General features: G+C 34.3%; 1 protein-coding gene across 12 annotated transcripts in view; it reads right to left on the bottom strand.

Annotated features, from left to right (window-relative positions):
- Positions 1–13,812, bottom strand: part of MCTP1 (multiple C2 and transmembrane domain containing 1) — a 722,542-nt gene that overhangs the window by 83,833 nt on the left and 624,897 nt on the right. For all 12 annotated transcript variants that reach the window (XM_074282070.1, XM_074282074.1, XM_074282073.1 and 9 more), the window contains one exon: positions 7,352–7,405. In XM_074282070.1, the coding sequence (XP_074138171.1) occupies positions 7,352–7,405 (54 nt within the window). The remainder of the gene's footprint in view (positions 1–7,351; positions 7,406–13,812) is intronic.

The following is a 13,812-nucleotide window of genomic DNA, read 5'->3' as shown; positions in this document are numbered from 1 at the left end:
CTAGTTTTAGCTCCATGTTGCCTAGCACTGGTCCTTTTCATTGTCATATATTGAAGTATTATGCTCTCAAATCCAAGACCCTGCTTTTATCTGCCCCAAAGTTAGTTACTCTCTGAACTTTGTTACTGGCAGAAAAAAAACAGGTAAATTGCTCCTAAGGATTTTTAGGGGAAAAGTAATGGCTACTTCCTTAGTGGCCCAAATTATTACAGTATATACTATAGAGGTTAATGAATCTTAGAAGATGGGAATATGTTATGAATCAGTATAATACTGAATATCAATATATATATATATATATTACCCTTTCCAGAGAGGGCAAGATATATATATGTACTTTGATATTCTTTCCAGAGAGAAATCTGGAGGCATTAAAAGATAGAACAAAAAAAAAAAAATTCCCTTTTTAATATCAAGACTCATATTTCGCATTATATAACAAATATGAGTCTATATAAATCATATTTATGACATCTTTTAAGAGGCCAAAACATTATTCTTCTCCTAACCCCCAATATTGTTTATATTTCACTAAAGCAAAATGGAACCCAAGAAGCTTAAACTTGGAAATTGAAAAAAATCTTCTTAATATGAAGCGTTCCGGATTTAACTAAATAATAGCTTTTTGAAAAAGATTTAACAACATAAACTCATTGGAGTAGTTCAGTGGTCCTCAAACTTTTTAAATAGGGGACAGTTCACTGTCCCTCAGACTGTGGGAAGGCTGGACTGTAGTAAAAACAGAAACCCACACTCTGTCTCTACCCTTCAGCCCATTTGCCATGGCAAGACTCATAAATGTCATCAGCCCATTGCATCTGGCCCAAGGGATGTAGTTTTAGAATCCCTGAGAGTAGTTAATATGTAAATAAGCTCCCTAAAGTAAAAAAATTAAAGGCACTTCATGTTGTACAAGTGTGAAGGAGAAACAAGTACAAAGCAAAATATTAGTTCACTAGTTTAAGCAACAGTCATATTTGAAGATACAATGTTTCAGATGGTTCACTTCTAACTACATACATTCCAGGATTTCTCAATTACTTTAGAAAGCATGTCAGTATTTTTTGTAGATATTTACAAATTTGGAGCTTCACTAAACTGGTTAACTTGTTTAGATTTAGAAGATTTATGAAGTATTTTTCAAGAGGCAAAAAGGCACAAACAAGAGTATAACTTACTGTATTGCTTTGTTGCAATACTGCTATATATGCCAATAGGCCAGTAATATTAGCAGTTTGCTCCTAATTTGTTTTTTGAAGAAATAAGATTTATTGTACTTAATCCAAAGTATCAATATAATATTAACCACTTTTGATTAAAGAATTTTGCCAATCTGAAAAACAAAAAAAGACCTCCTTTCAGCAAAGAGTTTAGATTAAGTCAATGAAAGAAAGTCTGGCTTAATACTTTGGTAACTTTGGAAGATACAATGTTCTTCTAGCATGGTAGCAAAAGATGGAGTCTTCAGTGAAAACTAAAAGTAATTGGGACCTTTAAAAATATTCCTTCCTAGCATCAAATGATACAGGATAAAAATTATGTTTATAATTTCTTTTTCTTGTGGATTTTGAATTTGAATTTTGAAATTCAGTTCTTATATCTTCACATAGATAGATTGTGTGACCCTAAACAAGTCACTTATCTCAAGATCTAAGACTTTAAATTGTAGAGCAGGTGATGATTGGATCTATATTGGTGGAGAGGGTTTCCTTACCAAGAGCCCCTTGTATCAGTGAAATCTAAATCTAAAAATTATGTAAAAACTGTACATACATGTACACATATGTATGTTAGAAAGTTTTCCTTTGACTACATATATGAAAAGTTCTCTGAGCATTCTTCATTTTAGAAACTTTAAGAGCACCTGAAAATGTAACTACATTTCCCCCCTTAACCGGTAGCTTCTATTTTATTAGTGTTTTCTTCTCAATGCATGTGAGAAACCAAAGATATGAAAAGCCTTGCTCTAGCCCAGACTTGAACCATGTAGAAGAAAAAGGTGAAATCTTGTACTGTTGTGTGACTATAGCCATGAGACATGTTATTCATTGTTATTGTCATTGTTGTAATGGTTGGTTCTTCATTTTGAAGAGAACCAATGACATGATGGCTTTACTTATGCATGAATTGGGTTTAACTGAGGCAGAATTCCACAAAGTTGTCCACTTCACTCTCTCTTCCAGAGTTCTAAGAGTCTAGTGGCAAGGTGAAAGTCAAGATGACTGGCAATGGCCAGTGATGCAGGGGATAACCTTGACATCTTCTATGAGTGACCAAGCTCTATAAGTTCCACAATGCCTACTTCATCTATGTTTTTATGGTCAATGAAAAAAGTTCTCATCTGTCCTTCTTTGGGAGGGGAAGGGGAAAATTATTAATGCTATTGGTAGAAACACATGAATAACCTCACTTACTTTATTTGTTTTTTTCTATAATGAATCCCAAGATCACAGATTTAGAAATAGAAGGGACCTTAGGGATAATAAGTGTTTTAGTTCCTAGCTTCTTTTAAACCCTAATTTCTTCAATCCCTCTTAATTCTAGTGCCTTCCCTCTGTTAATTATTTCCTATTTATCCAGTACATAGATGCTTTGTATATATTTGTTTACATGTTGTCTTTCCCATTAGTTTATAAGCTTCTTGAGGGAACAGATCTCTTTAGGCTCCATTTTGTATATACAGTGCCTGACACATAGTAAGCAACTTATAAATGCTTATTGATGGATGTTTATTGACTGATAGATCTCAACAGAGAATGTTCCTGCTGTTCCATATTTGATGGAGTACACAAACTGGCCTGAGATACAAAACCTTTTAGTCTACCTAAAGTTTCTAAAAATGTTTATCTTAAAGAATTTCTTTTCTTTATCCTTTCTATAACTCTTGTGCTCTAATCCTTCATCTCTTTTTACTACAGTGAGATTGTTTTATTTAACATAACTGGAAAATGCTACTTTGCCAGATCAAAATCTTTCCTATCACATATTTTAATTATCTCTTTCCATGCACTCATGGTCTACTGGAGATGCACAGACGTATGCATCTAGGGCATGCTAGATACACTAATATGTACATGTTTGGGATTGAGAATTTAATCAGTAAACACAGCCTACAAGAATTAAAGCATAAGAAAGACCTGTGTATATTTACTATATATAAACACAGGGTTTTTTTTAGGCAACTCAGATACATTCCATGACAATGTCTACTTATCTTGAAGCATAGTAACCTTGACATGATGGCCAAAGGAAAAATAGAGACATTATGAGCATAAAAATCAGAGCACTTTAATATCATTTCTCAACAAACATGGTTAAAATACCATGTCTTTGAATGGATGCTTTTTTTTTTTTTTCTAAGAAAAGCCTGCATTCTATCTTTGGTTTCCTGAAATCACAGCTGGATCTTATTATAAGCCAAGTAAGAAGCTCTATGGAAAGCGTGCCTAAACCTTTAAAGCTACAAAAAGAAAATTGATCTTCATTAATTAGATGTATAGATTATATAGATTGACCACTGTGTTATTATATAACACTGTGAAAAAGGTCATTTTATGGTTTGTTGCTAGCTTTACTCTAGGTAATTTAGCTAAGTCTTATTTGCTGAGATATTCCACTGACCACAGAAGGCAAGATTAAAAGCTGGGTCAAAAATCAGATCAAACTGGGAATCTATGATTGGTGGAGGCACTGTACATTCAGGGAATGGTCTAGAACATATGGCATTGAACACACAGCCTTATCTCTTTGTAACATTTAATACATGGCAAATACCATCTACAACGGAGCTTAATGTAGTATTACTGCATAACACTGATAAGTGAAAATATTAACAACTCCGTGGTTCATTATTGAATAATCAATCCTCATGGCTTAACAACAGTAAATCTGAGACCTGCCATTTTAAGCTCTGACTTTTGCTTTTATGGAGACCTCAGAGCTGGATCTGGGTAGGAGAGACCCAATGTCATATTTGAGTAAATAGAAAAAAAGCAACAAAAGATTCATGTCATGGCAAGCCTGAGGATGTAGAGCCTCACCTGAATAATGATCAGCAGCTTTAATGAAAAGCAGGTTTAAAGAGAAATGTTAAAATAGGACAATCTGGAGAAGATCTGAGGGACTAAGAGAAGACTGAGCTTAGTAACCTTGACCAAAACCTTCTGAGGTGTCCAAATCAATGGTGATTGCAAAGATATTACAATACCAATATTTTAATTAATGGTAATCTTTAATCTGCTTGAATTCCTAATAGCCACAAATGTGCAATTTATAGAGGGACAGCAAGGAAAAGCACTCTAAGTTTAATTCAAAGAATCTACTTCTACTTCAACTTATGACCACACCGACCTTGTCAAGTAGCCAGTGCCTTGCACTTTCATTGTGAATAAGTGACTAATATCTATGCTGGCTCTAAAGAAAGACACTTTTCATAATCGCCCAACAATCTGCTAAGTGAAAACATATGGATGGGCTTAGGCAAAGCCTGCCAGGGGTCTTTGCTGAATGGAAAACAGGTGCTCTTGTTTCGTGCCATGTAATACCCCATTTACCCCCAAGTCCAAAGGTTACAGGACTAATAGCTGCCTTGTGGTAATCAAGGAAAGCTAAGACACTAGCCATGGTGAAACATCTGGGACATATTTTACATACTTGCAACATATGCTTCAGGTTCAATTAAAGTGAGGCTTTGGCACATTTATTAATCTTTTTTACTTTTATCCCATAAGAGAACCCACTGACCTGACCTTACTATTATACCATATGAGAAAACAGGAATAATGAGAACTGGAGGTCAGTACCTGCTGGTATAGCAAAGACACATTTGTTTCCCCCCCCCCAAAAAAAAAAATTCCATTATGCCTGACTTTACACGCAAACTTTAGACTGAAGAACCAATGAATCTTTTAAAGTAGGAAATTGCCCTGCCACTACTGGAACACACTGACATCTAAACCTTGTAGCATTTAGTGGTACGTAACCTGGCCAAGAGATGGAACTGGTAAATGGGAATGTTAAGGATCCTTTCTATATTTCCATTTCTTATAATAAAAAAACTCACGGTTTAAAAAGTCCATGCAAAAGATTTTATCTCCTATTATGCAAGCACTTAAAAATCTATTGTAAATGATCAGCTTTGTCATTTTCCTTTTTGTGCCCGATATGATTTTTATGCTACAAATTGCATTATAAGAGCTTAAAAAAACCCCTTTCATATTACTGAAAAAAAGGCTTGGATTTATGAAAATCAAATGACATTCATTTCATATGGAAAATACACTCTTCTTACTCCTCCTATAAAAATATAGTTGAATTTACACAGCAATTTAAGCAATCCTTTTCAAAAAACTTTAGTAAGTAGATCAGAAAGTGTACCAGAACCAAGGGGTTGACTGAGACTAGATTAAGATTAGAAGGAGCATCAGATTAGGGTGGACACAGCTCCAGGGACTTGGTGTGTTTTTTCCTAACCTGGTTTTTCCCTTTGTAACTACATTTTGGTGAGTTGTTTCCTCTCCTTTCCCTCTCTCTTCTTCTCTCTATTTTTCCCTTTTTCTCTTGTTCTCCCATTCCCTGCTTTTCTTTCTCTGTCTCTTCCCCTTTATGCCCTTCCTGCACCCCACCCCCGCATAAAAAGGAAGATTCTTAGGAGCCTGGAAATCAAGGAGGTGCCGAGGAAATAGACTGATTTCAAGCAGAAGCATTAAAGCAGCAAACAACACTATGGGCGCACAGTTATTAAAATTTCTGGGAATACACATGCTGCTTGGATGGATCCCTTACAGTAGCTTTAATAATAAAGCTGCTACAAGCAAGGGAAAATAGCCATAAATGGATGGCAGCTTAGTGTTTATCAGAAGAGAAATGATGATTCAGAGCTAGCATGTTGAGTTAAAATATAAGCTCTCTACAGCTACACGGCTGACCTTCGCAATAAATCATATCTTTTATTGCCAGAAGTGTATGCTCACATTATTTAACATTAAAAACTAGCACATATGTGTTTTTGCAGAAGGAGGTTTTGTTAGTTCAGTGTTTGATGATACTAAATGATGTAACTAATGACTAAATAATATACAGAAGGATTTCACAGAACAGCTCTTTCGATTTTAAAATGTTTGAACCAGCATAAGAAGGAACCACTGTCGGAATGTGTGTGTGTGTGTGTGTGTGTGTGTGTGTGTGTGTGTGTGTGTGTGTGTGTTCCTTCCATATTCTTTAAAGCATTGGATGTTAGCTATCTGGGAAAAAAATCATTCAGGGGATTAACTAATCACTGTGAATTTTTTTGACATTTCTAATGCTTGCTGCCAGCACACAAATTCTTACACTGGTATATAACTGTACATCTCTTCTAGAAACAAAGGTCAAAGGCATAAATTAAGATATACTGTTTTTCTCCTCTCTTCAAAAAATTTCATTGCTTTACTACAACAGAAGTCAGATGAATACTGGTGAAGGTCAAAATTTGGTTTTCTATGCAGGACATTTTTTTAAAATCAGTTATTTTCTCTCTTTCCTGTTTCCTACTTTTTTTGGTCTGGAAATACCCTGAGGCAAGCAAAAGGTTGATCCACAGTCCTTTTCTTCACAACAGAACCATCCCAGCAACACCACTTTTGAAGCAATGATGCAAGGTCATCCTAATTTCCTCCCCCTGTTTTTTTTCTTTTGCAGGGGGGACAACCAATCCAAATTTTCCCATTAATTGATTCAAAGAGATGTAGAAACTAACTGTGGCCAAAATCCTATGCTGGGACCAGCCAGTCAGGAAGAGAAATATGTACAAGTAAGAAAGAACAGGTCTGGGGGCCTATAGGGCCATAATGGCTATTCCAGAGCAAGTAGACATTGGCAAGAATTGTGATTATTTAAATGCCTTACAGAGTGCCACACATATATATATTGTCCATTCTTTTAGCCAGGCAATTCATTGAAAATTACAGATGACAGAATCCCATCTTCAACTGATGTGGGGCTGCTATTTTTATTTCTTTTTTTCTTCCCTAAAGTATAGTCCTATTTGTAATACTCAAGACAGGACAAATTTTTGTCCTTCAAAAACAGTTGTCACTGCCGTTATCTTCAGAAGAGCTATCAAGTTCCAGACAAGCTGAATTATTTTTGTTCCTGGCAGAAAAATATTTGACCCAGCTCTGGACAAAAAAGAAGAGGATTTATAGTCCTCTATCCTTCCGGCAACATCCACTGGCATTGTTAGGATGATAAACAGCACTGTCCAATTTTCTGGACTAAAACACTTCAACTCCTTTTTTAACTGTCTGTAAAAACAGTGTCATGTCTAAATTCTCCCATCCCCAGGTACCCAAGAGCTGGGGAAGATAATTACCTTGTCATCTTTGTCATCCTCTTCTTCCTCGTCCTCTAGCATGTCCTCCACTACCTGCAGACAGAAACAGACGTCGTTGTCATGATTTTCAAGAAGAGAATTTTGTTCTGTCAATTGGGAGCTTTTTAGGGATGAAAACTTTATTAACATTTGAAACATGCTGAGAAATAAAATATTCTATCTAGAGATTGAGATTTGGACAATGCTTTATTTTTAATTGATCTACACCATTTAGAAATACTAGGAAAAATATATTTATATCTGTATATCTATATGGCATATTCTATGATAGGGCTGATTCACAGATTGTTCCCAAAATCTTAATGCAGATTATATATACATACATAAATACACATGCAAACATACACATATGTAGATGTAAATACTATATATACAGATATAAATGCATATTTGTGTGTATACATGCATGTTTACATATACTGACATACATAAATGTATACACATAAATATACATTTCAAAATTTGGGGGGCTATACTATATATCTATAGATATAGATATGCTTATATATTTATATGTATATGCATATAATCTATCTATCACCTATATCCATATTTTATTTAGGTACTTAGAATTATTTTTTTCAAGCTCTCTTGTTATTTATATTGTTCAAGCACTTTGGATTTAGAACAAACTTACTAAAGATGCAAATGACTATGTCAGGCTAAATTTCTTATTCATCAGAAGTATTGGTATAAAGGGAAGAGTATTTGACCAGGAAATGGGAAACTGGGCATAGATGCTATTCTGCCCATAATGAGAAGTATGACTTGCCGGATCACTCTTCTTCAATGAGACTAAGATCCTCATATGTAAAATGAGACTGTATCAGGTCATTTCCTGGTTCCAGAATTAGGAAGACTTGAGTTCAAGTCCTGCTTCAGACACTCATTAACTCTGTGACCCAAGGCAATTTCCTCATTTGTAAAATGTGGCTAATAGTACCTCTCCTAGTTTTGTTGTGAGAATCAAATGAAATAATAATTGTAAAGCACTTACCACAGTGCCTGTCATGGAACAGACGTTATATAAATATTAGCTTAATATTTGTTATAATCTATTCTACAAATGCCTATGATAGGGCAAAAATGATGCTTTTCTTCTTCAGAGCATCATTCAATAGCATTGAATTCAAACAGGTTGTAGCCTGAAGACAGCTTTCAGGTCATGTCAGTTAACTCTTAGTGGTCTATGTATGTACATCACGGATCATTCACTTTGTCTATTTTCTGAGATAAGTTTTAAATTCTAGACTTAGCATATTTGTAGACATCTTTCTATTGTTGTTTGGTGAATGACATGAGGATGTAAATTAATTTTAAAAGTTATGAAGGCAAATTTTCTGAATAAAGATAATGAATTTAAAATCAACTTTAATGATATTTTAAAAATGTTTCTATCTGGGAGTTATTCATATCCTTCCCCCTTATACATCATTGCCCATAATCTAAGAGTTATCCACACTTTTTTCCAGTACTAGGTGATTGATGGGTGTGGAGTCAAGAAAACTGAATTAAAATCTTGCTTCACACAATGATTAATTATGGGACTTTGGACAAGTCACTTAACCTCTGTCTGCCTCGGTTACCTCATTTGTAAATAAGATGAATAATATTATCTCCCTCCTATGTTTAGTGCCAAGATTAAGTGAGATATTTATAAAATGCTTTGTAAACTTTAAATAAATGCCAGCTATTACTGTTGTTTTTTTTATTATTGCCTTGGGTTCTGTTCACATACCCATATACATGTTTATATAGACAGATGACTCCAGAGGTACCCAAACCAAAAAGAACTACCTCCTTACATATAAAATCCAACCACTTAATATACCAACCTTAATTTTGTATTTATTTTTTAAGTTTCTGATATAGATTTATGATTTCATATATGTAGGGAAGTCCCTATGAAGAATATCTATATTAGTACAAATTGACGGTTACTCTGGATCTTAGATCTTAATAAATTCCCTAGAGCACTGAGACATTATATGATTTGTCCAGGATCATATAATCAGTATGTGAGAAGTACAACCTGAATTCTGGGTTGTCCTGACTTGGAAACTAGTTTTATATCCACTAAGCTCATTGCTTTTTCTTCTGTGACAAATTATTTTTTAGGATGCAGTTATGAATTATCTTTAAATCTTCCTCCAAAAGATTCCTGCCACCTTTAAAACATATAAGTATATTTGACATTGTTTGCTTTACATGCACATGTTACCCATGGGGATACAAATTTTTAGTAATGGTCAAGGGAGCTAGATAGTTAACTTAATAGTAAAGTTCTTTGAATTAGTAGTTGTTTAAAATGCTAGATAATACAGTTTTACAACATACAAATCTCACATACTAACAGAAGTGAACATTTGACTCTCTTATAAATAGAGCAATACATAAAAATACTTTAAAATATGCTTCAGTGCCTTGGAACCTAGGGAACATGCATACTATTCAAAAGTGCTTCTAACCCATTAAAATATTTTTTTAAAAAGATGGGTGTGTAATAGGTCACCTCTAAAGTCCCTTTCAATTCTAAGATTCCATTTTTCTAGGTTACAGGTTCTAGGTGTGAACTCCAACTGACTTACATACAACAAAACTTTACCTATTTTGAAGCATAGTCTTATATTCTTGACCAGGGATGTGTTTGGCTTAGCTCTGGTTTGTTCAGAAGAGCCACTGTTAAATTTTTATTAATATCATTTATATTGTGAAAACTGGATGTTATAAATGAGGGCTTGATCAATACTTTTGTTGATTGTTTAAACTTTAAAAAGTGATGGAAAATATTATTAATACAGATTAACTTCAAACTATGTCACGCATACAAAAATGTTAAATATTTACCAGCATACTACTATAACCTTAGCCAGCTTAGAGTATTATTAGTGGCTCCTAGCCTCTTTAACACTAGCTATCCCATAACAACAACAAAGGCAGATTTAGGTCAAACACTCACACAGAGACAAAGCTTACAGTTATTCTCAAATTGCTCCTTTTTACAATGCTAGAAGGCATCATCAGTTCTACCTTGGGAATAAAGAGGATCTAAGTCTAAACTTCATAACTGATCAAGACAATGTAGTTTACTTGTCTGAGACTCAGTTTCTTCATCTGTATAGACTCTCTGGGCAGCCAGGTAGTAAGGTGGATAGAAAACAGAACCTCATTTTCTTGAATAGAACCAGAAGATCACTGTACACTTCAATACTGTATGAGGATGTATTCTGATGGAAGTGGATATCTTCAACATAAAGAAGATCCAACTTACTTCCAGTTGATCAATGATGGACAGAAATAACTACACCCAGAGAAGGAACACTGGGAAGTGAATGTAAAGCGTTAGCACTACTGTCTATCTACCCAGGTTACTTATACCTTCGGAATCTAATACTTAAAGTACAACAAGAAAATTGGATTTACACACATATATTGTATCTAGGTTATATTGTAACACATGTAAAATATATGGGATTGCCTGTCATCTAGGGGAGGGAGTAGAAAATTTGGAAAAATGAATATAAGGGATAATGTTATTAAAAAATTACTCATGCATATATACTGTCAAAAAATTATAAATAAAATTTAAAAAAAAAAAGAAAAAAAAAGAACCTCATTTTCTTAGTCCAAATCTGAATTTACAATACTTACTGACTCTGGACAAGTCACTTAACCTACTTTCCTCCTATGTAAAATAAGCTGGAGAAGGAAATGGCAAACCATTCCAGGAAAAACCCAAGTGAGATCATGAAGTGTCAGAATAATTGAAAATTACTGAACAACAAAAAGGTAAAATGCTTTGCAAATTCTAAAGCACAGTATTAATGTGAGCTATTAAATTTCAATGACATCATAAATCCTCAGTCAGATTTTTATTCAAAGATTTAACTAGTTTAAAAAAAATTATAAGACATATTTCCAAGCTACATAAATATGGACTATCCTTTTAACATCCATAAGATCTAAGAACTAAAGGGGACTAGAAGAAGAGAGTCCATCTAGCTAACCCAATACTCTTTACCTTACAGAGAAGGAAGCTTCTATTAGGGGATAGAAATTCACTAGAAAGGAATACTAGTATGCTAGAATCATTATAGATATCCCAAAAGTTGTATCCGAAGCCTAGTAAGTAGATAAAATTAATCAGAGAACTTGTAAAAGGTTATTTAAGTGGTATTATATATGTCCCTATGGGAAAGAATAATGTTCCCTAGGATGATGGGGGAGGGAGTGGTGACTTATTAGCCACCCCAAGCTCATTTTTCTTCCAAATGGAATTCAAATCACAAGATGATATTATGAATCTGAAGGAGACTTGATCCAGTGGGAAAAATTTACCACTTAGAGAGTGAAAACTGTATTGATTGTTTATGGCCTATTTAAAAGTTTTCTAGATTTGCTTATTATTTCTTTGCATTTCTTTTTATTTTTTTGCTTTTTCTGTTTAGTGAAACAAAGGCTGTCCTCTACTTGATATCACTATTATCTTCAGTGCTTAGATAGGAAATGGGGATTCTGTTATATTTATGGAAACTCAGTCATGAGGTATACTCAAAGATTCTACAAGTAAGATATTATCTTTTAAATAAATCCTTTACCTCAGTATAATCCAAATAAGCCCAGAGATGGTGACTATGAGTTACGGTTACAGAGAAGGAAGTAGCTTTGAACCTTCCCTTTAATTACATTATCTGATTCTATCTTTTCATTCAAATAAATATTTGTGGTCACCTATTATGTGAAAGGTGCTGGGTTAAGTGTTATGAGTGGTGTCAAATTAAAATATAAATTGGGGCTACCAAACCCTGTGGACTACATATTGACTTCGTTTTTAAAATGTAATATTATCTGTCGTTTTTAATATTTTTGTTTACTTTGTTAAATATTTTCCAATTACATTTTAATTTGGTTCAAGTCCACTAGAGAGGGGTGTGGGCCACATGTAGCCTACGGGCCACATGTTTGATAACTTTGCTGTGAGATCCATATATACATAGGTGCTACTATTTCTAGTAGAAATTAAATATGAAAATGACACATCAACACTAAGATTACCTTTCACAGTATCTTTTGATCTTTGTGAATGTGCAAATAGATATAAACATATATATGAAAAATTATATTAACCATTTGTAATGGATGGGTGCACTATTTGCCTCCCAAATCAGACAAGAGTAAAGATAAAAACTACCCCAAAAGTCTGAAAAGATAGTACAATGCTCCCTGCCAAGATCATCAGCACCTATGAATCAAACTTTTATAATACTCCAAGATGTAGTTCCTTCTCCCCCACCACTCCTTTGGAAAATAAAATACCCTCGGTAAACCTTGGAGTTTACAATATCTTCATTTCCCCCTTAAAAGCAGTAAATATCTTATCTAAAACATTGGCTATGAGATATCCAAAATGAGAGGTCAGAAATACCAAGCCAAGCAAAATGGACAATATACTATTTACTGATGGGATAAATGAAAACCATATTAATAAACTATTAATAAAAATATAACAAAAAAATGGTTGTACATCTACCTATTTAGCCTGTAACTAAAAAAAGCAAATAAATAAACCCACTGGTAAAGCTCATGTCAATCACCTAACAGGATCAAAATGTTCTACCAGGGAGATTTAAACCTATTATAAAGGAGATAAAGTAAGGCAAATCTTCAAGAGGCTTTCAAATGTTTGTCAGGAAATCTAAAACACAATTACTGAACCACTATCTTAAGAGTTTGTCGTCTCCACTTGTGCCAATTTAATTTTCAAAATGCCAAAACATTATTAGTCCGTAAAAGCAACAAGCATTCTACCTCACACTTTCTGCAAACCAGCTGTGAGCCTGATGTGCAAGAATTGCACAAAGGAGGCCTAGAGAATGGGCCTCTTCATTTGCAAAACTCAAACTGTTCCCACACTGCACAAACGTGTAATTGGATACGCGCAATTGCTCCACAAATGGGCAGCCAGAACCACCCAATACAACAATTTATTTTTAAATTTGGCAGAAAAGTGTTGTCTTAGGGAGGCTGCCTTTGTGTGGCGTTTCAGCTCTCCAAAGAGTTTTTAAAGCCAAATTATAAACCCCTAAAAATAGGGATTTTTAAGGCAGATGACACCCCGCAGTTACCTTTATAATAGCCTCACTTACAGATATCATCAACCTGTTTGATTTGTATGCCCCTGGAGCACAAAGGTGCTTTAAGAATTCCTGGGGAGTCACTTTAGCACAGGTAAAGTTTGAAGTGCTTTGAAAAGAAGATTCAATTATAGTTTTTACAATTAACCATAATGCTAACCCCTTCTCCCCTTCTCCCCATCTCCACTTCTCCAAGATGAGCAAAATGTTCAAATTTCTAAATAGCATTAGGGCTGCTTGCCCAAAATTTTAGATATCTAGATATTTAAGGATGGCTATTGATAATGAATGTCTAGCTTTTTCTGG

Source organism: Sminthopsis crassicaudata, chromosome 1 (genome assembly GCF_048593235.1).
Source record: "Sminthopsis crassicaudata isolate SCR6 chromosome 1, ASM4859323v1, whole genome shotgun sequence".
Classification (NCBI taxonomy): domain Eukaryota; kingdom Metazoa; phylum Chordata; class Mammalia; order Dasyuromorphia; family Dasyuridae; genus Sminthopsis; species Sminthopsis crassicaudata.
The sequence above is the reverse complement of the archived record's forward strand: the minus strand, read 5'-3'. Positions and strand labels throughout refer to the sequence as shown.